The sequence below is a fragment of the Trachemys scripta genome, chromosome 15 (assembly GCF_013100865.1).
Source record: "Trachemys scripta elegans isolate TJP31775 chromosome 15, CAS_Tse_1.0, whole genome shotgun sequence".
Classification (NCBI taxonomy): domain Eukaryota; kingdom Metazoa; phylum Chordata; order Testudines; family Emydidae; genus Trachemys; species Trachemys scripta.
The window spans coordinates 8,135,589-8,160,005 of NC_048312.1; the positions used below are offsets into that span (position 1 = coordinate 8,135,589).

General features: G+C 45.1%; 3 protein-coding genes across 7 annotated transcripts; 2 read left to right on the forward strand and 1 right to left on the reverse strand.

Moving 5' to 3' along the window:
* Positions 1-650: 650 nt before the first annotated feature.
* Positions 651-10,235, forward strand: KMT5A (lysine methyltransferase 5A). 2 transcript variants are annotated; one of them, XM_034791089.1, is made up of 8 exons: positions 651-760; positions 1,492-1,592; positions 3,736-3,892; positions 6,008-6,227; positions 7,018-7,105; positions 7,552-7,611; positions 8,612-8,802; positions 9,968-10,235. In XM_034791089.1, the coding sequence occupies exons 1-8, from the start codon at positions 751-753 to the stop codon at positions 10,176-10,178; spliced, it is 1,038 nt and encodes a 345-aa protein (XP_034646980.1). In that variant the 5' UTR covers positions 651-750; the 3' UTR covers positions 10,179-10,235. The 2 variants fall into 2 exon arrangements, with proteins under 2 accessions (XP_034646980.1, XP_034646981.1); XM_034791090.1 differs by lacking the exon at positions 7,552-7,611.
* Positions 10,236-13,887: 3,652 nt separating this feature from the next.
* On the reverse strand, positions 13,888-19,690 carry RILPL2 (Rab interacting lysosomal protein like 2). The gene is made up of 4 exons (XM_034791091.1): positions 18,622-19,690; positions 17,402-17,553; positions 15,456-15,569; positions 13,888-14,196 (listed from the first exon to the last, which is right to left on the reverse strand). Exons 1-4 carry the CDS (start codon positions 18,958-18,960, stop codon positions 14,166-14,168), a joined length of 636 nt encoding a protein of 211 aa, XP_034646982.1. The 5' UTR covers positions 18,961-19,690; the 3' UTR covers positions 13,888-14,165.
* A 545-nt stretch (positions 19,691-20,235) lies between these two features.
* On the forward strand, positions 20,236-24,393 carry SNRNP35 (small nuclear ribonucleoprotein U11/U12 subunit 35). 4 transcript variants are annotated; one of them, XM_034791412.1, is made up of 2 exons: positions 20,236-20,516; positions 21,585-24,393. In XM_034791412.1, the coding sequence occupies exon 2, from the start codon at positions 21,588-21,590 to the stop codon at positions 22,395-22,397; it is 810 nt and encodes a 269-aa protein (XP_034647303.1). In that variant the 5' UTR covers positions 20,236-20,516; positions 21,585-21,587; the 3' UTR covers positions 22,398-24,393. The 4 variants fall into 4 exon arrangements, with proteins under 4 accessions (XP_034647303.1, XP_034647302.1, XP_034647304.1 ...); XM_034791411.1 differs by having other exon boundaries at positions 20,237-20,527; XM_034791413.1 differs by having other exon boundaries at positions 20,421-20,644.
* The last annotated feature ends 24 nt before the right edge of the window (positions 24,394-24,417 follow it).

Genomic DNA, 24,417 nt, shown 5'->3' on the forward strand with positions numbered 1-24,417 from the left:
ATCATATATGACAATGAAGAGGCACTTTTTAAATAAGCTAAACCCTCACATGTAATTCCATCCCAACGTGCATATGTGCACATAGCCAAACCTCTTGGAACCGGGTCTAGTTAGCAGGATACACAGAGCTCAGCAGAAGAGTTTTGCAGTCTCAGGGGAGTCAGCGTTGTCTTTTCAGGACTCCAAATATAAGTTAGCTCAAGTAGGAAAAATAGCCGGTTGGAGGGGGGAGGGAAATGCCGGGAAGGGAAGAGTATAGAGCCAAAGATTTGGAAAAGTGGGGAGAGATTTCTGTATGTAGGGTCCGTATTCTGCACTGTTCCCTATAGGGGCTCTTATGTACAGCCAACTTGAACCCCATATACAGTGGCTAGGAGTGCATAAAGCTATTGTCAAGCGATCCAGAACTCTCACCCAGCCTAGCAAAGGAGGGAGAACTCCTGGTCTGGCCTCCAATCACAGGCCCCGTGCTTTTCGCACTGGCCAATCAGCGACCAGAGGACGCACATTTAAACACCCTTACTGGGAGGGAGGCGCGCTGACTCAAATGGAATGGGGAAGGCGGGACATTCCCCTGCGCACCAATCAAGGAGTGGGGAGATGTGATAGGCAAGTGGAAGCGCCAATCAGGCAGCGGAGAGCGGCTCAGTGTATCATCTCTTTGGAGCAGTCCGGCTACACTGAAGGTTCTCGGAGGGGGACCTCCTGCCAGGACAGCTTCGAGCCGGGCTTGGCTCCGCTCTCGGAGCCATGGCTAAAGGTACCCGCCCTGACAGGTGCTGGGGGGGGAGGGTAAGTTATGGAGGGTCCGGGGGTGTGTGTCTGGATATGGGCAGGGGGCGTGCGTAGGGGCTGGTGACCGGGCGCCTATGGGGGCAGAGAGAAGCGGGCAGGGAGTGGCTGGGTTGGCGCAGGCACGTGGGGGGCGAGGGGCGCTGGAGTTCTGAGGACCGGGTGGGTGTGAATGGAGCTGGGGTTCTTGAGGGGTGGGGGCTACATAGAGGGTGGGTGTGACGTGGGGGTGGTAATTGGGCTATATAGAGGGCTGGGCCCTGAGGGGTGCGTGGTGCCCTGGGGGGGGCTGGAGCCTGGGGGGGTGACTGGGTCCCTGGGGGGCTGGTGACTGGGGGATGTGTGTCTTACGGAGGGCGGAGTGAGTGGGTAGATGGGGGGTATTGTGGGGGTCTAGGAGGCGTGTGTTGCGGGGTGGGGGGTGTCAGATACCGGCTCCCTAAGCCCAGGCTGGTTTGCCCTCTCTACCGCTGCTGTGGGCTCCCCTGGGGGGCAGCGTGTCCTCGGCAGCGGGGGAGGGAGCTCGGCGGCGCTCCTCCCCCCGTGCGGGGTGCGCGCTGGGCCGGCCTGCCTGGGCTTCCCTCTGTGCACTGAGCCCTTGAAACATGGCGCAGGTGGCGGCGGCGGCTCCGGCCGCTGCCGGGGACTGAAGCGGCCCCGGGCATGGCTCTGACGCCCCCATCCCCTGCTCTCCCCTAGGCAAGACCATGTCCAAGCCCCGGGAAGGCAAAGCGGAGGCGGCGGCGGCGGCTCCGGAGAGCACCGAGAGAAGGGGGCCCGGCCGCCCCAGGATGAACGGGGTAAGCGCCGTGTGTCCCCCACACTGGGGCGCGGGGGCTGGGCCCTGGCCGGGAAGGTTCTTTCCTGCCACTTCCGAGCGCGGGCTGCGGAGGGGCGGCTGGAGCCGCCCGGGGAACTGGGGCCGGGGAGCCAGGCGAACCCCCCGGCTCCTCCCCGGGCAGGGCCAAGCTGCAGGAGCGCGGGGAGGCAGAGTCGGGGTGTGGGGAAAGGGCCGCCCCTTGCAGCCAGCCCGGGCCTGTCGCCGCGCTCCCCTCTGCGAACCCCGGCTAAGGGGCGCCCGGCGCTGCTCCCCGCCCCGGCAGACGTGGCCATGCAGCTAGTCCACGGGCTGCCAGCTGGGAGGAACTTGCCGCAGCAGACGCACTGAAGTCAATGGGTCTACTCACGTGAGTAAAGTTCCTCGTGTAAGTGCTGGCAGGACGACGCTGCCGTTGTTGTTGCAGTCGCCTTGCAAGCCCTAGGCAGGATCAAAGCTTCATTGTAGCCCCAATTTTGCAAGCTGATCCCCATTCATTGAGGCTTTGGCTGGGCTTAAGAGTCTGTCTGTGGGAGTCGGGTGGCAGCAGAAGGGATTATGGTAGCGGTGTAAACACCTACAATTACTGCCTCCCTCCCTCCCTGGAAGAATTTGCAGTCTTAAAGCCTGGGTCTTCCAAATACTTGCCTATGTGCCTGACTTTTAGCATGGGGTTAGTGGCATTGAAGTTAGAGCATCTGTAAGTGCCCACAAAATTGGGACCTAAATGCTACAGAAAGAAGGAAAATATTTATAGACCTGTGAGAGGGGTTGACTCCTCAAGTGAGGGGGGGTATGTATACATTTATAAATGCAACTAAACAAACCGAGTGAGCCTTTAAATGGCCAGGAACTAACAAAATTCTTCTATCGGAAAAAGATTACAAATTACAGATAATTCAGACACAGAGCAATAAGGTTATAACATTAAGGAGTTTATCTGATTTTAAGGTTAAAACATATCTATTATGTTCCACAATAGGCTCCCTTTAATTTTCAGTGCTTATGCACCCATCTGTTGGAATATGTGGTACATTTTATGCTTTAACTGTAGGGTTCCTTTTTTAGTGGAAAAAAAATATATTTTTTGTTACAGCTGAAAATCATTTTTTTGTGTGTAAGAAATATAGCCAAGGCAATCTTGGTTCTGGCTAAATTATGTCAACATATCATGACACCGTGGGGTTGAACAATCAGAATCACTGGATAGACACCTAGGAGTTAAACCTCGGAGAGGGGGGAGAAGATGATGGTACTCTTCTAAGCCCTCCACATAAGCCCTTCCCACACAAGTACAGAAGCTGGGACTGGATAATGTGGATGGATCACTCAATAAATCACCCTGTTCTGTTCACTTTCTCAGAAGTGTCGGGCACTGGTTCTAACCTGTTCATACAGTGCGCTAGAAACAATGCTGCTTAATTTTAAAATTGGTCATCCAGTTCTTTCTGATGTCATTGGTACCTCTGTGTATTGTAGGTATTGATGTGTGTCCTAGAATTGATTTTTGGAATGGGGGTGGGAGGAGAAACTGCAGAGAATTACCAAAGCTGAGTTTTTAAAAAACTAGCCTTAGATCAATTTTGTTGCTTGCCTTTTTAGTGCAATTTTAGCTCCCTAAATAATGGAATATACTTGTCTCTGTTCTGCACTACTATGGAGAAAAATCATCAAAACTTAAATAGTTATTCTATTAAAAATAAGAAACATTTGAGAGAACCTTAATTATGTAGGTCCATGAAAAAAATATTAGCACCAAATGCTGCCCTCAGGTACCAGCATTGCACCTTGTGTTTAAGTCACTAGGAGCTATGTACACATTCAAGAAAAGAATTTAGGCCTGTACCCTAACACTTAATTCAACTAACATGATGCATTTAATTAGTTTTTGAGGAAGTGTCTGTGCAGAGAATTTGCATGGCAAGTTTTGCTCAAGCTATTACCAACCAGAGTGATATGGTTTTGAACACAGGTGGTTTTTATGTATATATTCTCTGCTATTCAGATGCAAATATGCTGCAGTAATGTAGGTGTTGGCTTATGTAGCATGATCCAGATACCAACTGGAGGTTTGAGATTGATGAGATTTCTTTGATGTAATGAGCTTTATTGGGTCTCTGTTTTAGGAGAACGTATTTCTTGGCCAGTCCAAAATCTACACCTACCTAAGTTCTAACAAATCTCCTGGTGCTCGTCCTCCACTTCAAGAGGAAAACTCAGTCATGCATCATGAGGTGAAATGTCAAGGCAAAACACTAAATGAAACATGCAAAAGAGGAGACGGTAAGATTGACCTTACAACCGTTTGCTTGTGGGTTAGAAAACATGCCTTGTCTATGCCCTGTGACTTTTTTCCCCAAACTTTCAAATTGGGTACAATTTAAGATCCCTTTTTTGTAGATCCCCTGCCTTCCCAGCAAATAGTTAGTGTGTATGGAATTTCAACTCTCTCGCGAATACTGATCTCTCTTTACCAATTTCATTTAAATTAAATGATGCAGCTGCTTGGTTAAAATTTCCCTCTTGTTTTGTCTCTTGGCTTATTTGTTTTCTTTTCCTGGTGTAGGACTTAAATATTTAGTTCTTAATATTCCCTAAATTCCCTGCATGCCCCATTTGTATTTAATCTCTGTGGGTCACTTTGCAGTTTGGTTTGTCCTCCTTTGCATGTTTATTACCCAGAGTTGGTTTCCTCTGTAATTAAATAGTAATCAAATTTGGTGCCAAGGAAACACCAAGCCAAGAAATGTATGAAGCAGCCATGTAGTGTGATGAGAGGTGCTGGTGTTTAGATTTAGTGTCTGTGTGGCTAGAGTTAAGGGTGTGGTGGGGGAAAGCATCTTTCGAAAACTGTTTCTTGGACTAGAGCACCAATGCTAGAAAACTGGTAGCTGCTTTTTCATTGTTCCAGAAGTAGCTCTATACACCAAATGGGAGTGTTTTGTAGATTAGTTGGAGAATCACTGATCTGTTAACCGTAGGCTCTCACCAATTTTAGCACTTATTTAAAAACCTTTTTACTTAGTTGACCAGGATACAAATCTTACCTGAAAATTTGTATGTACAAGACACTGGGTTGCATGCAGTTAACATCTCTTCCTGGGTTCATGGAATTAGTCCGACCCTAACTAGTTTTACTGTTGCTTGTTTATTACTAGGATTTCTTACGCACCAATCGCTGTGGTACTTGGGTGTCATTTAAAAAAAAGCCAGTTCACATTTCCATTAAGCAGAAAATAATGGCTTAAGCCACATCAACCTAGCTGCAAACCTAGCAACAAAGAAAAAGCCAATAAAATAAAAGCACGTCCTTTCTTAAAAGTGGCTGGGATGGACCAATAGAAAATGTATTCCAGAAATAAAGAACCTCCCCTGTCAAAAGTGAGGGCTCTGGAGATAGATGGTAAAAAGACTCAGATTACAATTTGACAATGCTTGGGGGCTGGTTCCAATCGTTACTGAAGTCAATGCAAGTCTTTCCACTGACTTCAATAGTGATTGCATCAGGCCCCTAGAGGTTTCTGATAAAGGCTCCAATTCAGCAAAGAACTTAAGCATGTACTCAACTTTTAAGCATGTGAGTAATCCCATCCCTATTCAGCAAGGCTCTTAAAACTAATTTAAATCTTAAAATTAAGCAAGTTTAAATGCTTTGCTGAGTCTAGGCCATGAGGTCATTCTAGGCCAGGAGAAGGTCTAGAATGTTTTATCTGTGATTTTTAAAAGCCATTTACCTTCAGAATCTACTAGGAATCCTAGAGACTTCCACCCACATTCTGAGTCTGCATTTACTGATTGTACCAGCTGCAGCTTGTAGATTTGTTACAATGTGTATAATAGGAACAGCAATTTTGATTCCTTTTGTTTCCTTTTTTTTTTTTTTTTTTTTTTTTTTTTGTGTTTTTTGATGGCACTGGCCTCTTGATACCAATAGCCACTAAGTATGGGACTATAGTCCCCCAGCAGACTCCTGAAGTCACTTTCCTTGCAGAGTATTCATCTAGTTCAACATGGCAAACTTGCTGTCTTGGACAATAGTGCAATTGTTACAAAACTCCCTTTGTAGTGTCTGATGTTGAGACTTGGGAAATTCTTTGTCTGGATAACATCTTTAACTAGACATAATACTTGGATTAAAATCCTTCCCCTCCACCCTTTATGACCTGTAGGAATTACTCATGATGCATCAACAGGTAACTTGGTCCAATTTGGCCCTTATGACTACTTACTTTTGCCATGTAACAGAATAAATACAATGTTTCCCCATCCTGCCCCTGTAATTTGATACAGATAAAATACAGGTTAGAAACCTTTAAGAGTTTAGGGCACTTTGTGATATAGAAGAAAGGAAAGCTAGAAGACATCTTATGTTAGTCGTCCTACATTTTCCATCCACAGGGAAAAAAAGTACTCTTAATACAATAGAAGGTGCTATAAAACCAGAAGACCAGAATGATAAAGAAAGTGGGTGTGATTCTTCAGTGTCCTTTCCTAATCAAAAACAAGAAGCTGCAGAAACTCAGAAAAACATGCCTCTGCCTTCTGATTCTACTGATGCAGCAAATGCAAAGCAAGCTCAGAAGAAGGTGGTAAAAGCAAAACCTGGACCAAGGAGAAAGTAGGTGACATGTGGGAGCAAAGGCATCCATATGCCATATCTTGGATTTTTTTAAGCAAATGTGCCAGAAATATTTTTTGCTATAGTGGCTTAGGGGTTTTATTCTGAAACCTACCCTAAAGAACAATCCAATGTAAATTCTGTACTATGATGTAAGCATTGATATGCCTTGCAAAGCATTTTTTTTTCTTGAACATACAGCTTTCTAGCTTGTATATAAATTGGTGTGCATTTCCACTAATCTTAACTAATGGGAACTAACAAAAGTGGTTAAGACCTCATTTTTGAGGGGGGGCAAAACAAGAAGTTCTTTAGCCAGACCCAGGCTGTTACCTTTATAGCTAGTGGTCTGATGGCTGAGCTGGTATCTAAGCTCACTTTTGCATGACCAGTGTAAACCAAGGTTTCGCCGTGTGATGGGTGCACCCCTCTCCAGCAGCAGCCAACCATGGAGCAGGTTTAATGATAGAAATTCTAGAGCATCTTGGGTTGAGACACACACAGGTACTGTATAATAGTAATTTGAGCTAATTCTCTACACTTTTTGAGAAATATCTTTCTCATCTCAAGAGTTTGAGCTGAAATACTGGTGATGAGACCAGGTGGGGAAGAACGGGAGTGTACAAGGTGTTGCATCAGAATGAAGGGTGCAGATGATAAAAAATCTTAAATTCTTAACAGCCATTTCTCAAATCACTGTCTTGGAAGTAAAAGCTTCTTGACCCTTTTGGGTTAGGACAGTGAGGCCAGAAAATCTGAAGTATTTATGTATTCTTTCCTTATCCCTCAGAGCGCAAGGAAAAATATCACAGAATCGAAAAGTGACAGATTATTACCCTGTTAGAAGAAGTTCCCGGAAGAGCAAAACGGAATTGCAGGTAGTGCTTTTTGTATAACCCATCAAATCCTGGCAGTTTCTATGCTGCCAGTCAAATGAGAATTTAGTGTGATGAATGCAGATACTTGTAATCTCCAAAGTACTGTCTAGGAGAGGTCTTAGGAAAAGTGCAAATAACAAATGCACAATATAACTATATAAAGTAACACTTCCTCATAAACTGCAAAACCTAAATTTGGATTCCTTTAGGATGCCTCCCAGCTGCTCGTATAGAAAAACTGCACATTCCTGGAGAGCAATTTGAAATTTTCTCTTCAATGTTGTAATATTTCTGACAAAACTGACATGCTTGAGCTCTAAATAGAGCACCACAGAGTGCTTAGAAAAGTGAGATTATTACCAGATAAACACCTTCCTAAAACACTTATCTTAAAAAAACCCCTGCAGAAATCCTAGTAGCAATACTATGGGTTTTTCTTTTTGCAGACTGAGGAAAAGAGGAGAATAGATGAATTAATTGAAAGTGGGAAAGAAGAAGGAATGAAGGTAACTGCTACGCCAACTTAAATAGCATGACACTGCATCTGTATGGTAAAAAGGTTTTATTGTCATGACACTGAACCGTAAATGTAGGCTTTTCCTTGTGACATTGAGTGGGAGTGTGGTGGTAGTGGCACTCCTATCAGTTTGTTAGCTAGTATCAGTTACTGGAGTTAACTCTGCTCACTGCCTGGGGGCCTTGTTGTGTTTTTTCCTTTCAGAAGTGAGGGTTTGTACTTCTTGTCCCTGCTAACCTGGGGGGGGAGGAGGGGAACTTAAACTTATTATCTGATCAGAACTCCTGAAGCTGTTCTGTCTTTAATGTTTGCAGATGTTTGAAGGAATCATTTAGGATGTTTGAAAGGGCTACACTGAAAAGTGATGTGTTCACATTAATAAGGAAACTTCTGTGCTAGTAGCAGGAAAACTTCCCTTGTGTGTGTTAGGCAGTGGAATAGTGATCCAATGAAGTGATGGATTAGATAATAAAATAGAGAACATGTTGTAGGGAACTAGTCCAAAGCCAATACAGTCTTGACTAGCTTCCATGATAGGCCTTTCTGCATCTCTAACTCTTATTATTCTATGTTGCAGCCAAATTGGACACTGAGGGTATCTCCTGGTCTGCAATGGAAAGACTAACTCCTCCCCCACTGCTCAAAGAAAACAAATAATTGCTATAAAAAGATGACTAATCCCACTTTTCTGCATTTTTTAGTCCAGTTGACATTGGTCTTTATTATCTAGGAAACTGTCTATCTAAATATCTGGTGATCTGCATCCCTAAATTCATCCCATGTATCTCCCCTAAAGTTGTGCAATCTGCTGCCATATGTTGCTATCTAAAATACTTGTTCATATGTGCCACACTCTTATATTGGTGCTAATGTCTCAAAGACAAATCCTTGTAGGTTCCCTTTCCCCCAAATAGGTAGCAAATAGATTTACTTAAAACAGTTTAAATATTTTGCAGCTTTGCTAACTGAGCTCCTTTTCTCCTTGACAGATTGACTTCATTGATGGTAAAGGGAGAGGGGTAATTGCTACCAAACACTTTAATCGAGGAGAATTTGTGGTAGAATATCATGGGGATCTCATAGAGATCACTGATGCTAAAAAGCGAGAAGCTGTGTATGCCCAAGATCCATCCACAGGCTGCTATATGTACTACTTTCAGTATTTAAGCAAAATGTACTGGTAAGCTTTTGATTCTGTTTGTTTTTAAAGTTTAAGGGATATAATAATAGAATAAGTGGATGCTTTGAAGGTGCCAGATCTTTCAGTTTTCCTGCTAAATGTAAAAGTTCCAAGTGCAAGATTTACCTTGAGATATTTGCTTTTTATTTGAATATATTTTTCACTCGTATTGCTTGAACATTCAAAATTACATGCTGAGTATCTCTTCTGGTTATAGTGAGTGAAGTTGGAATTAAGAGACAATATGTCTTAGTGGATAGATTTGAGGTTCATAGATCAGCAGCAGAGCTGAGAATCTGGCTTTCTGATTAGCTTTATTTACCTCTGTATGTTAACCTTCCTCGCCAGGCTGGATTTTGCTTTTAAAAGCAGCCCAAGAATTGAAGAGTAGTAATATACCATGATTTACTTAAAATTACTGCAGCTGATTAAATCAGTAACTAGTATCGATTAAATATTGGAACCTAAGTCTATTGTAACAAAGTCCTACATATTAAATATCTTTGACAATTATAGATTCTAATGGTCTGACTTCTACCATGCTGTCCCAGTGACACCTGTGCTTAGATACTATTGCGATAGGCACTATACAGCTTCAGGTAGATGCTATGGCACAGCAACGTGTGGACCCACTTTGGGAATATCCACAGTCAGTGGAGACTGAGCATGTGTTGGACACTAAGCATACCCAGCCTTAAAGGAGCAGGGGTCTTTTGTGCATCCTTTTGCTGGCTGACACAATATCTTCTGGGTGGTTGCCCTATGGCTGCTAATGGGGAGAAAGCAAAATCTAGAGAAGGAAGGGATCCACAAAAAGCTTAGTAAGCGACTCTAAGTCAGTTCTAGAAGAAATCCATGGCTGAGTTGAAAGACCCTTTTTTCACAATTGTAAAGTTGTAATGAATATATGCCGTGGGACGTTGACTTGTGGTAATGTAAGACTAACTAGATTTGTTAGAGCAGTTTGGTTAAGCTTGTTCTGCGTATCAGGGCAGTAGTGGCATCAGGATCTCTAGTATTTTTTGTCTGTTTTCAAGCCTTGTGCTGACTGCATACTTTCTTTCATCTCTTGATTTTTTCAGTGTGGATTTAACCTCTTCTAGTTGTGAGAGTGTGACTTGTGTGTGCTGTGCAGAAATCTTCCAATCTGTGTTTGTTCTTTCAGTGTCGATGCTACAAAAGAGACTAATCGTCTGGGAAGGCTGATTAATCACAGCAAATGTGGCAATTGTCAAACAAAGCTTCATGATGTTGACGGCGTACCTCATCTCATACTGATAGCCTCGCGAGACATTAAAGTGGGTGAAGAACTATTGTATGATTATGGAGACAGGAGCAAAGCTTCCATTGAAGCTCATCCGTGGCTGAAACACTAATTCATCCTTCTTTGGACTGAGCACTGTTGAAGAGAGTTGGATTTTTTTTTTTTTTTTTTTAAACACCGCTATCTTAGTGGATTGCTTCTGGTGTTTTAAAATTGTTTAAAAAAACACCTTTTTGCTCTGAAGTATTTAAATATCTGTTACAGGTTTCCAGACAGGCTTGAACAGATGGTCGTAGATTACTGAAACTTTTTTATTCAATTTTGTACATTTTTGCAAATAGATTGATCAGTGCTTCCTGAGTATGCAGTCAAAGACTTATGCATATTTTATAAGGGGGGAGGGAAAAAATTAAATCTGAATCTCTTGGTTTATGCTCCTGCTTTGGCAATGAAATCTCATGTCCTGTTTTAAAGGGGGAAGCTATCAACTGTTCAGCTTGATGGTGACAGATGTATCATATGTTCTAACTCTTAAGTCATTGATTTGACTACTTGTCAGCCTTTTTAAACCTAGTACTGACACGCCAAGGACCTTTTCATGAATGAAGCATTGCTAGGATCATTCTTAACTAGTCTGTGCTAGGAGTCCAGTTTTTCCAGCGCATTGCCCCTTGTTGGCAACAAATGCACCACAATCCACTGCAATAATGGGATTGAATGATCAACCTGGCTGCCTTCTTCAGAGAGACATAACTCCAATCCAAATGGAGTTGGATTTTTATAAACTGGGTTGATGCTTATTAGAAATGTGAAGATAAAACATGCAAGTCATCAAAATGAGGAATTGCTTTTTTGGCGTTACTGTGTTTTCTAAAGTTTGAGATGGTACCTTTTTTATAGTTGGTGGCTGATTTGAGGGAGTTTTGTTAGAGGGCTTTTTAAAAAACAAAAGGCCTCTCTACAAACATATTACCTCCCAACGTTAATTGGCCACATCAGAAACTGAATTATTTATTTACTGTGAATGCTGGAAGTGGATCAGAGTGTTTCCAAAATTTGGAATCTTGTCGTCATGTGCATCTTCAGTCTTGCTTTTGGAGTTATGCATATGCATTGAAGAGAGTAGATTCCTTAGGGCCTGATCCTGTAAGCTGTCATGCACTGTCTGGTCCCATTGACTTCATTGGGAGTTGAGGGTGCTTAGCACCTTGCAGAAGATGCTCAGTACATCACAGGTTTGGGCTCATTATTGGGGGAACCAAATCCATAGTATGGGAAAGCTATACAATGGAGATCCTTACAGTGAATATGAACTCTTATCAATTGAAACGTTTGCCAAGGCATGCTTGGCATGTGTGTAGCTGAAAGATGGCCTTAGGCTACCAGCCACGCTTGTTGCTGGAAAATGTCAGCAAGAGGTCTGTGGGTTTATTAATGTCCTCTGCTTCTCCATGTTCTCAAAGCTGCTCCTCCTGCTCATACCACCCAAGACAGTCTTGTGCACTTGTATGATAGCCAGGGTAATACAGTCCAACCTATGTGTTTCTGCAGCAAGAGAGGTGGGTTAGTGATGTATTTTAAAAACAAAAACTTGAAGAAAATGTGTCTGTAAAATAAAAAGATATATATTTATTAACAATGAATTGGCTGTTGTGCCTGCCTGTGTTTCAGATATCTTTAAGCAAGCTGTGAAAATGGTTAACCCTTAGATGCCTGTTGTCATCTTCTACTCCATCCAGTGAAAGCTCAGGAGGGTGGATATGTATATGTCCATGGTCTCTTACCACCATCAGTATATATTTTGTATACTTTGGGGCTTTGAATTAGATGTGGGCACAGCACAGAGTTCCTTCTCTTCTCTCTCTATTAGAGAAGCCAAAAAATGTGTGCAGGTTCCCCGTTCTGAAAGACCTTCTCCTTCTGCAGCATGGGCTAGTGGCTAGAGAACAGACTTGGGAACTGGAACAAACCTGTGCTTTATTACACCACTGGCTCACTGTGACCTTGGACAAGTCACTCTTCACCTTTGTTCCTCCGTTTCCCCTTCTTAACTCACTGTAGAGATGCCTACTTTCCTCAGGAATGCTGAAGCTGTCAGTTTTCTCAATTGCTCTCTCTCGTGTGCAGAGCTAGCCTATAAAACTCAGAACCTGCATCCGAAGAAGTGGGCTGTAGCCCATGAAAGCTTATGCTCTAATAAATTTGTTAGTCTCTACGGTGCCATAAGTACTCCTGTTCTTTTTGTGGATACAGACTAACACGGCTGCTACTCTGAAACCTGTCAGAACCTGAGTAGATCCCACCCCCCTCACCTAAATTGCTATCCTAATAGCAGCTTGTCTCTACTGAATTAGAAATGTTCATGAACACTCCCTCCAAGTAACAGGAAGGCATGGTGGAGGACACAGATCTTTGTGCCAGAGTTATGCTTTAATTTTGTTAGCACCAGCTGCTGATCTGGTGGCTGTGTTACAAATAGAATAAGACTATTTTTGGATGTATTGGCCCAATAGACATTTTCATACTTGATAGAATCTTAGTTTAATTAGCCCTCAGACCCAGAAGGGCTATATAAGAAGCATCCCTAATGTTGGGGTGTAATAATGTTTTGAAGATGGCAAACCCTGTGTGACACCCATCCATTGTGGAGAATTATCCCATATAGACAAATCTTTCCAAGTTACGGATCTTTGATATTGCTTTACTAACATTCTGTTACTAGTGAACACATTTGAAAATGACACTGCTGTTTTTCTACCTTCTGTGCAGCCATATTAACCGGCATTCTTTGTTACTAAGTATAGATATACTGTATACATCAACTGACCTATATTCTGCCTACTGCTAGCATATAAAAAGGAATCAAAGGAGATCATAGAATTCACTTCCCTTTTGAAAGGGAATAAGATATTCTTGAGTCTTTTAATTTTTCCTACTATTTACATGTCTAATCAGCCTCATATCTAATGCTGTTAAAATAGCTGTTGTCTTCCTAGTTGTAGATTTAGTACAAACCTCAGAGATACTAATTATCTCCCCTACACCTACCTTCCATCTGTTTGACCTAAATGCATTTAGTAGTGGATTGCAGCTAGATAATTAACTTTCCTATCTCTTATCTGTTCTGTATATGCAGCTCATTTAGGTATGCTTTTTTTAATCAGTGATTATCTTCCCAAAACTAGAATTATCTCCATTTTTAGTGTTTTCATTCCCATTCAGTACCTATGAGGAGTCAGTGTTGAATGTGCTATATCTCAAGAATATAGGTATTGCCTCTAAAAGGTTCTAGTACTAACTGAAGTCCTATATGTCCACTGAGCAGGATGAACACATGTAGTAACAGTGTTAATACTCTGCTACAACTTGCTTTACTTTTGACCTGAAGGATCACCCCTAGCCATGAGAGTTCTATATCCATGGTCTAGCCAATGCTTGGCTTGTGAGTCTACCGCTAAAGGTGTCAGATACTCCCAGTTATAGTAGTCTCGGTGGTAGGCATTAGGCTGCTGAACAGAGGACATCAAACTAATTTAATACAAACCACAAGACAGCCACCACGTGGGCAACTTCCAGTTTGCTTCCACTTCTGGGTTGCTTTAAGATATGGATATTTCTGGAGTCAGACCACTGCACAACAAAAGTCACTTTAAATTTAAATGTAAATATATTTGTCTGTCTTTGTAGATAGTGTAACTCTAGCAAAATGTCAGCAAGATCATTCTAGCCTTTGAAAATCCCCTAGGCAGTGAGTGGAAAAACTAATATTCTTTCTTCTGTAGGCTATGTCTTGGTATGGTTCTTTGAAAGACTGAAAATCGCTATATAAAAAAGGTTTATTCCGTACCCCATCCGCCTGGATATGTCTAGAGGAAGTCTGCCATCCTTTACAAGAGGAGAAAACAACACTTATTCCTTAATACAAACATTGTCAGAAATGTTATTTAAAAAAGCAAAATCTGAAAGTATTATACAAATACATGATGTTCTTGAGATGTGGCCTCTTCTCTACAGTGAAACTGATTCTTTTCCTTCAAATGCTTCTTCTCAAGGGCTTTATAGGCTGCAACTTTTGGAGCAGAAGTGGCTAAATTCTCAGTCATATTCGTTTTCCGTATTTAAAAGAGAACCTAGAGCAAAAAGAGGAGGTGGGGGAAGTGTCTTACAAAAAGGAAAGGCTACACCCACCAGTTGAGCCTGTCCTGCTAACACACTGGGCTGTTCTCAGGGGCTATAAGCGCAGAGCTTGAGCAGGCTCCCGCTGCATATAGCCCCTTGAATCCCATCACAAACAAACCTTGGGGGATAGTCAGTACACAACACAACGTGGACATTCTTAGTGTACTCACGGGGGAGGCAATGGCCTCCTACAGCATAGGAGAGCTTAATGATTAGCTCTGAAAAGCTGGCAATTTTTTGACCAAGGTGGCTAAATTCAAGACAATAAATAAATACCATGCAATTTCATGTGTCGCCGGGCTGAGACCTTAACTGAAGGCTTCTTTGTGTAGCAAGGATTGCTTGGAAAGTCTTTGGCCTCATAGGGTGCTTTTCACAGGCACGGAGCAAAATCACTTCTCCCTTTGCTGTTGTGCTAGTATGTGACGCAACCAGCACTGTCCAGTGGGTGCGGCTAGTATGCAGGAGAACTGGGTTCTCTCCCTGTCTCTGCTGTGTCATGCTGTGACCTCAGGCAAGTCACTTCATCTGTGCCTCAGTTTCCCTATCTCTACAATTCTGATGCCCACCTTTATAAATCACTTTTGAGTTCTACACCTAAAAGGTGCTATAAAAGTGTTAAGTTTTTACTGTTATTTTGATGCAGTGTGTCAGGGATGGTGCACTGCTATAAAGCGGTCTGAGACGTAGTTTCCTCTAGGAATCTGAAACAGTGAGACCTGAAAGCTGGGCCATGTCATTTAAGTGGTAATTTCCCTCTAATTTTGCAAGAAGTATTCAAGGATTTGACCTGGGACCATTCTTAAGAAAACCTTTCCTCCTACAGGCACTGCTACTAGTTAAAGGGATTGTGTCTGATGCCTGTTAGTTAACACTGTTTACTTAACAAAGCATTCATCCTCTCTGTCTAATTCAGACTATCCCTGTCATGAGATTAACTCACATAAAAGTTAACTGAAGCAGCTATTATTTTTGCCATCTTATCAGAGAGGAGCTATGCCCAGCTGCAATGTGAACCATCTGGGTGGTAGACTCCTGATGCTACCAAATTTTGGTTGGCTTCAGGAGGAGGTTTGCAGGCTTCAGGATTCCAGCAACAGCCCTTAATTTTTATAATGGGGAAAGGGTGTGTGTGTGTGAGGGGAGAACAAGTATCCAATCAAGTCAGCCCACCACTATAAAGTGCTGCAAGAGAAGTGACAATACTTACAGATGCTTTATGATTGTTTTCTCTTCGTTAGATTTGCTTGAGCCAGAAGGACTGCAGACAGTGGATTCCTTTTCCATTGGCCCAGCCTGGTCCTCCCTCTGTGAAATGATGCCACTAGCAAACGAGGGAGATGGGAATTTTGTTTTTAATCTGTGCTACACCTCTCCCCCCCACACCCCCATTGTGCATATTGAACCCTTTCTTAATTGTGGCATCTGAGCAGATGATGTCAAAATACCCTGCTAAAGTTTGCAGCACTGTCACGTTTGCTGGCTGTGGTGTCTTTGCACCTTTCCTTTGTGCGTAGGAATGTTGTACTAGTTTTAGTTTGTGAAAAATGATACTAGGAACTGTTCTGTGCTGGTCTGTAAAGCTAGGGCATGCACAATGCAGCCAATATTACGTCTTTATTAATGTAGGCACCGATTCAGAAAGCTCTTAACTTGTGCTCAAGTCCCACTGAAGTCAAGTTGTGTGTAAGTGCTTTCCTGAATAGGAGCTCTAATTTCTCTGGACACAGCTAACCTGGACTAATGCTAATAGTGAATCACTCTTATTTTAATTGTGCACAGTAATTTAGCTTAGATGTAGTGCAGTTATAGCTGTGTTGGTCCCAGGATATTAGAGAGACAAGGTAGGTGAGGTAATATTTTTTATTGGACCAACTTCTGTTGGTGAGAGAGACAAGTTTTCGAGCTACAAGGAGCTCTTTTCCAGACCTGAAGATGAGCTCTGTGTGGCTTGAAAACTTGTCTCTTGCACCAACAGAAGTTGGTCCAATAACAGATATTACCTCACACACCTCGTCTCTCTAATTTAGCTTAGAATATTTTGATAAGAACCCCACTGATAATTGTTAGAAGCTTATATAGCTACAGATGGAGTGTGGTGTAATTATTTAATACTCAGTGAGGACTGATTTTAATCCTATGTTGCATTTGTAAAGCACCTTCCATCCAAAGATCTCAAAGCACTAAATTCCAAGCTTGGTTACATTGGGGCAGATCCAGGGTATCTCCAGCACAGTCACTTAGATTTACACAGGTGTAACAGCAGATTCTGGCCTGAATCAATGAAGGTCCACAAGACCCCTGTGAGGTAGATAAATGTCACCTTCCCCGTGTCACTTCCCTTCCCTACACTGGAAATGTTCACTGGTTACAGCCTTAGGGCATATAGCTGTACCAGTGCAAACCCCTACTCTAAACCAGTGCAAGCCATAACTACAAGCATTGCTGGCCTGGATTAGGGCTTTGTATGGCCAGGCAGAGGGTGCTTAGTTCTACACCTTCACGGCCATCACTGCACTGACCTAGCCTGACTGCTTATCTTGAGATCTGAGGGGATCAAAGCCCACAATATGCAGATAAGCAATGCTGTTCAATGTGGGCACTGAAACATACTCCTTCAAAAACACTCGAGACAAACTCATGTCTTTAATAATACATTATCCAGCCAGTAAAACATTTTCTGTGAGTCTTAAATTTAGGATGTGACATTTTGTGCTATACACGTGCTATATGGAAGTATACTCATGACATTCTAAAACACACTTTTTATTTCAAAGGTCCCATATTTATACTACTTTGTTTTATATCTGATGCCTTCAGTTGGGTTTTTCAGCACCCTGGGCACCTTGTTAGGAAGTTACCATGTAAATCAAATTATTATTTTTCCTCTGATTCACTTGGATTGAAATCCATTACTGACAATATGGGTTGGTAATTAGAGCCCCACAGCTCATGATCCACTTATGAATAAAAGCAACATAGGGTCCTGTGGCACCTTTAAAACTAACAGAAGTATTGGGAGCATAAGCTTTCGTGGGTAAGAACCTCACTTCTTCAGATGCAAGACATGAATTAAACATTCTGAAATGATCCCTACATAATAAACAGGTGTTATAAACAGGGGTTCTTTGCTGACTGGATGACCTAGTGATCTACCTCTTAAAGCACTGTAGCTCCTCTTGTGTAATAAGAAGTTGTGCTTTCAGCTGGTTACGTTCCTGCAGCACATCTCTCAACTCCTGCAACGTGAACCGTGGACGATTTGGATCTGTGAGATCTATTATCATTTTGTCTGGTCCAAGGCTCAGCTGTAGAACAAAGGGCAACAGTTTAAAAACCAAGCAACCGTAAGGACACCACATGCCCAGATAACCCCTGAGCAGCTGTCAGGCTGTACCTTAGACAAGGAATCAGCTTTATCAATCAATAGTAATTTCCATTATTTATAGACATTACAATCTTGATCTTTCATACAATGTAGGTGCAAAATAATTATTTGTATTTCAGTAGTGCCTGTGGGCCCCATTGTGCCAGCTGCTTTATGCACATATAAGACAGTCCCCACCCCAAAGAGTTTACCTCTAAACTGGCAAAGGAAGTGCTGTTATCCCCATTGTCACAGACAGAAACTGAGGCCCAGAGAAATTAAGGGACTCGCCTGTGGTTGCAGAGAGAATCTGAGCAGAGCTGAGAACTGAACCTAGCTTTCCTGAGTCCCAGCTGAGCGCCAAAACCACAAGGTCATTCCTCCTCTGATACACCTAATTTGCACAAACACAAGGATTTCACATGTGTGCAAATGGCTAATTAGGTGCTTTTGTGTGAGCAATTGTACATAAAAGACAGATGTGCAATTGTACATCTACACTACATGAAAATCAGGGCCCGGATGTCTGAACTTCTCTCTTTCAGCATATTGACTCTGTCCAGACAAAACCATGCCCTATACCTACAATACTACAGGACATTGTACCGTAACATTGTAGGTTGTTTAGCCAGACCCAGTCTCTGCGCGGGCAGCTGGGTCAGGAACTTCAACAGGGATGAAAAGTAAACTTCTCCAATAGGGCCTGTCCACACAATGGCTTGAATCATGCTAGCAAAAGTGTTTTCCAGTGTGTGGTGCTAGCATGGCCTCCCATCGGACAGGGGTTTTTGATGTTGAGAATTCTGCTAACCTCAAACTGTGCCTACGCTCATGAGGTTGCTCACAGCAGTTTCTCAACGGAGCTGTAACTCTGTCAATGTGTGAAAGGTGGGCCAAATTGATGGAGATGTTTCGCCGAATGTCACTAGTGTAAAGTGTAGTTAATAAAACCCCATGCCTCCACAATAAGCAGATCAGTTCCTGAGGTTGCACTTGCCCTTATACCTACCTGCTCTGCATTCCCTGAGGGACCCTCCTTTCTGAGTCCCTCCACCTCCTTTCTGAGATTGTCTCTCTCCATCTTCAGCTCCTCCACTGTCAGGTTACTCTCATTCACCAAAGCTTCCAGCATTTCCAGAATCCTCACTATCTTGAACTGCAACTGGGCAACCCTGGTGGGCACCTCCCCCTGGGGCTCGCTGCTTATTTTCAGGATCTCCCTGCCCACCAGGTAGGAAATGTCATAGACATCCTCTGCTGTCAGCTGGAAGGGGCTCTTCTCAAAGGCGCTTTCAGGGCTAGGCTCTTCCTTCACCTCTCCCTCCTCTTGGTGCTGATGACCCTGCATGGCAAGCCCCAGTGGGGAGTCTGGAGAAGGCTGGTTTCAGACCTGCTGCTGCAGTTGTCGCCTGCTTCGGCTGCCACACTCAACAACTTCCTTCCTCCTCCTCTGTGAAACTTGTTAACCTGTGACCAAGTCCTCTCGGCCTCCAGGGGAGGCTCCTGGGGGCCAATCAGATAACAAGGCTGGGAGGCTGGGGTGGGGCTAAAAGCCATGTGGGAAGCGAGGCCAGCACGGGACAGCTTCCCTTCTAGCTGGAGTGGCTCCTACTCTCATTCTTAGGCAGTGTCCAGGAGACAGAGATTGGCTGCAGAGTGATAGGCTATGGGCGTGTGTTTCACTGCTGGTTGTGCAGACAAAACTACCCAGCAGACCCAGTCTCTGTCGCAAGAGGCAGGGCTGTGGCTGGCCTGGGAGTGATCTGTGTTGAAGTACTGGGTGGAGGCTTTTGCAGGCAGGCGGGATTGATGCTGCGAGGGCAGCTGGAGACATTTCCCATTGCATTTTGCAAGAAGCACTGTGACAAAGCAAACCCTGGGCAGGGTGAAGCGTCTGCCCTCCCTGGGTAACGTTTGCAGTTTCCATGGAGACGCCTCAGGATGGGGAGGGACTGAAACACTCCTGGGGAGGGCCAGTTTCCCACTCACATGCCTCGGGATGTAGGGGACCCTTATCACAGAACCAAATATTCAGCTCCGTCTCCAAAAGCAGGGGCCAGAGCTGCCCTTGGGATTTATCAGCACCCCCCCCCCCCCCCGCGCGTAGCTGCTTTGCCTTGTGCACTCTCTCGGGTCACTACAACTCGATTCGGGTTTGAAAGTGAATTCCGCTCTCCGGATCCGTAGCTCGGCGGCAGCTCCGCCCGTGCCACAGCTAAGCCAGGCGGGGATTTGCGGTGCTGCTCGCAAGCCCCGGCAGACCGCACATGGCAACAACCCCGGGCAACTGGCAGGGGCTCTGCTCCAGGGTCACTGCAAAGCCCCTGTTGTCTTAGCCATTGCACGGGGGAATAAAGCAGCCGGGCTGGTTGGTCTGCAAGGAAGGACTCTGGCCAGGAATCCCTATTCTGGTTAGGGCTTGGGGGTGGTTTCCTGTGAACTGTAACGGGTCTCAAAAACCCGGCAGGCTCCTGCAGGTCGCTGCCTCCCCCGGGCAATGGACGCAGCTGCTGCAGCCTGCCCCCCTCCAGCAGGGGGTCAGCAAAGCAAACCCATCTGCAGCCAGCCCCCCCCCCCCCCCCCCCCCCCCCCAGCTTAGCAAGGAAAATGCATCTGCAGCCCGCTTCCCTCCCCCAGGGGCCGGGGTGAGGAAGGCAAACGCATCTGCCTTTCTGGAGCGCCACTTTCCGCGGGCTTGGCCCGGCCGGGGCGCAGCGCGCTGCCCTCGCACAATTCCGGCCCCGGAGCTGCGCTTTGCACAAGTCGCCCCTCCCCGCGCGGGATTTTGCTAAGTGGAGACGTCTGTGGTTTGCGCGCACGAATCGGCCCCTGCCGACGGGAAGCCGGCCGCGGGCCTGCAGCCGGTGGGCGGAGAGAAGCGCGCCCGGGCCCCGGGCCGCGGCGGAGGAGAGGCGGTGAGCGGGCGGGGCCGGGCTGGGAACCCCGCTGTGCGCGGGCGGGCAGATGGCGGTGGTGCTCACAGTCCCCAGGCCCGGTGTGAATGGGCCCGGCCCCTGCACCGGACGCCTGCAGTAAGGGGGCGTTAGATGTGTCTATGGCCGCCCCGGGTGGCTGGAGAGAGGGGCTGGGTGTGGGCTGTTAGGGGAGGTTCAGCCCCAGAGCTGGGGGGGGGGGGGGGGGCCGGGCCTGGGGGGGGATGGAAGGGGGGGGGGGGGTGTGCCGACTAATTTCGGGGACCCGGGGGGGAGGGGGTTGAGCGTCCCCCGGGTTCTTGGCAGCGCGTGAGACCCCGAGGGCAAAGGTAGGAAGGAGCCGAGCTGGCTGCTGGGTTGTGCACGCTGCAGGAAGCGAAGGGGCGAAGTCTGCAAAGCCCAGCTGGGGGGCTGAGAAGCACATGGCCTGTGGCCCCCCCGAGTGGCCTGTGGGAGGCATCCGGCCTCTTTCTGCACTCGCTTAAAAACACCCAATACCGGAGCATCGGAAGGATGTTCCCCTAAAATACATCCAGATAATGCAAGGCTTCCTCCCACACCAGGAAGCAAATGCTCCCCACCTCCACAGTGAGCAAATCGCCTTCCACAGGGGGCCAGAGCTTGGGGGAGTCTAGTTGAAAAGAGGATTCCCGTGGAGTTTGTTTTAATTAAGCTTATAAAGGATTCTTTGTCATTTCTGCAAAGTCTAATGGTTTTTTTTAGCGAGGATGCAGGATGTCTAGGGTTTTCTGTGCCCCTCACGGCCTATCCAGGTGGAGTGCTAGCAGATGAATCTGTGCTAAGAACTGAACTCTGCGTCCTAGTTTTCCCATCTGTAAAATGGGAATCAGCCTGTGGTGGAGTGTTGTAAGTTCATTCATGTTTGTAAAGTGCTTTGTGATCCTGGGATGGAAAGTGCTATAGGCAAATGCCAAGTATCCTCATTAACTGTGTCTTCCAATTCTCCTGTAGTGGTGAACGTTTATACAGAATGTTAGCAGTGATGCTGGAGTGTGTTTGATGTTTGTGTTCCCTCTAGAAAATGAACGAGTGGGCGCCCATAGCGAAAGAGTATGACCCCCTCAAAGCAGGGAGCATTGATGGCACAGATGAAGAGCCCCATGACCGTGCCATTTGGAGGGCCATGTTGGCACGGTACGTACCTAATAAGGGGGTTACAGGAGATCCCCACCTCACTCTGTTTGTAGCAAGACTGAATCTACAAACCACAGAGGAGAAGCTGAAGGAAGCCTTTTCCAGGTATGGAGACATTAGGAAGATTCGTCTGGTTAGAGACTTGGTCACAGGTTTTTCCAAGGGCTATGCGTTTATAGAGTACAAAGAGGAACGGTCGCTCTTGAAAGCCCATAGAGATGCCAACAGGCTGGTTATTGACCAGCATGAGATATTTGTGGACTTCGAGCTGGAAAGGACCCTCAAAGGATGGATCCCTCGGAGACTTGGAGGTGGTTTTGGAGGCAAGAAGGAATCCGGGCAGCTGCGGTTTGGAGGGCGGGACAGGCCTTTCCGAAAGCCCATCAATTTGCCAACTATGAAAAGTGACTTCTATGGAGAGGGGTCAGTGGAGAAAAGAGAGAGGAGCTGGTCTCGTGAGGGAGCGAGGGACTGGAGAGCGAGGGACCGAGACCCTGAAAGGAACCGAGACAAGAGATGGCTGGAAAGGGAGCGATCGTGGGCTTGGGGTGAAAGCAACCGGGAAAGAGAGCGGGATTCCAAAGAGGAAAGGAGCAGAGGAAGAGAGAGGAAGGACAGAGAGAGAAAAGACAGGGAAAGAGACCGGAGCAAGGAGAGAGACCCTAAGAAGCAGAGAGATGACGACAAACATCGGTAGAAGAAAGATCCGTTAAGCTGAACACCCATGAACTGTGGGGAAGTTTACAGCCAGACCCCTCCAAAACCTTCTGATTCAAACAATCCTGAACTGAGGTCAGGTTCTAAACCAGGCATGGGCCCGCCTCTGGTTTAAGAAAGCTCTGAGCACAGATTCAACCTGTGGCTTTGCTGCGGGCTTCCAGCCTGCAAGGAGTCCTGCTAATCACCTGGAACTAGATCCTCAGCGGGTGTAAAATTGGATAGAGCCACTGTCTTCACCAAAGCTGGGCCAGCCAAGCAGCTGGCCCATTGTCTCTGGTTTATTGTCCTTCAGGTAATTTCTATGGTGGTTTTGCCAGAAAGAGGGGACAATGACTCCTGCAGTAACCTGTACCTGTGTTGAGTTGTGACTCTCTTATTTATAGAGCTTTTGTTCTTTGTCTCATGTATTATGTGGTATCTGCCTTTTCTTTGGTTTGATTCCCCACCCCCACCTTGTTAAATTTAAAATTTAAATTGTTCTTTGTGTGCAAGCAAATCTTCCTGTAGGTGTATTTTAAGTATGCAGTGACTGTCTCCTTTCCTTCTGGAGGTCAGGACTGTAGCAGGATTCCTTAACATGGTTCAAACCATTCTATACAGGCAAGGCCAACATCTCTTATAAACAGGACAGAGCCCCAGTTCTGTTATGACATGATTCCCCCTTACTCAGTAGTTTACCTCTATAGATGGGCCCTTATCCTGTGTTAGATTCAGCATAGCCCTCCCCCACTCACTCAGTTTGGAGCTGAGCGTGCTGCAGCTGGCATTGGTATCATAGTCCCAGCCTTCCAGATATTGACAGGAGTCCTGCAGGAAAAAGAGGAGAGCCAGAACTGGGCATTCACAGCAAAAGTGTTAGAAGGCAGATCTTAAGACACAGCCAATTATTTTATTTGTTGCTCTTCAGAGGTTTTCTTTACGCAAAGTCTCACTAATGTGTTTTATAGAGCGGAGTGGAGGGGTAGCAGGATCTGGGAAATAACAAAAGCATTGGAAAGCACACAGTATTGCATTTACTGCATCTGATGGTATCGGGCTCTATGTAGTTCCATTTCTAAGAACGTTAAGGAACCAGTAATCACTGTTTGCTGTGGGTTCTCTATTATACTTTGCTGCGGGGAGACCCAATGGAATGTACAAGTTGTATGTACCTATGAAAATAAAAAGGAAATGTTTAAAAAAATTTTAACTACACGATACTTGGCATTCTGTAAGGAACACCAGACTTACAGATGTGCCTGTATTCACACCTAATTCAGTGGGATGCAAAATGAAACATGTGTCCAGGCTTCTTGGCTATTGAGAGAATGGCTTGTTTGTATATGAGAGAGCCCGGCCCTTAAATATTTCCTATATATGCCATGTGCTCATATGACAGACTGATGAAGTCACCTATTGAAGAAATATCTGTAAAATCATCATCTTTGGCTTTTGCAAATGTTTCACACAATATAAAACGGATAGGAAATGATTCAGCTGCTTGAGAGATATGGGGATAGACATAATGTTTGTTTTTGACTGGTGTTGGGTGCAATGGGGAAACATGCCTTAGAAATCTTTCTTTTAATGGATAGCTGCTTCATTCAATCCTCGCCTTTAACTAGCAGAACTTGTATGTTCTAGACATAGAGATACATGAGGGCAGATTGCAGGTCACATGACTTCTCAGGTTAATTTCCAGCAGCTGTTGCGGCTATAGCACATCCCAATGTAAAGTCTATGGAGAGCGCCCAGTCAAAGCAAAGTGACCCGACTTTCATCTGTGTATTCCTTTGTTTTGAAACTCCTGCTTTAGCTTTCAGAATGATGTCCCTGGACCAGCCAGTGGGACAGTTATGCAATGTAATACAACAGCCATGTAACCTGTTGTCGACCCTTTGTACCACCACAGCTGCTGTTGGGTGCTTCTCCCATATGGGTGCAAGAATTATGTAGTTTGTAATTTTGTTATTGTCCCTCCTTGTCTCCTGCTCCCTTTGCACCTCATTTTCTCTTTC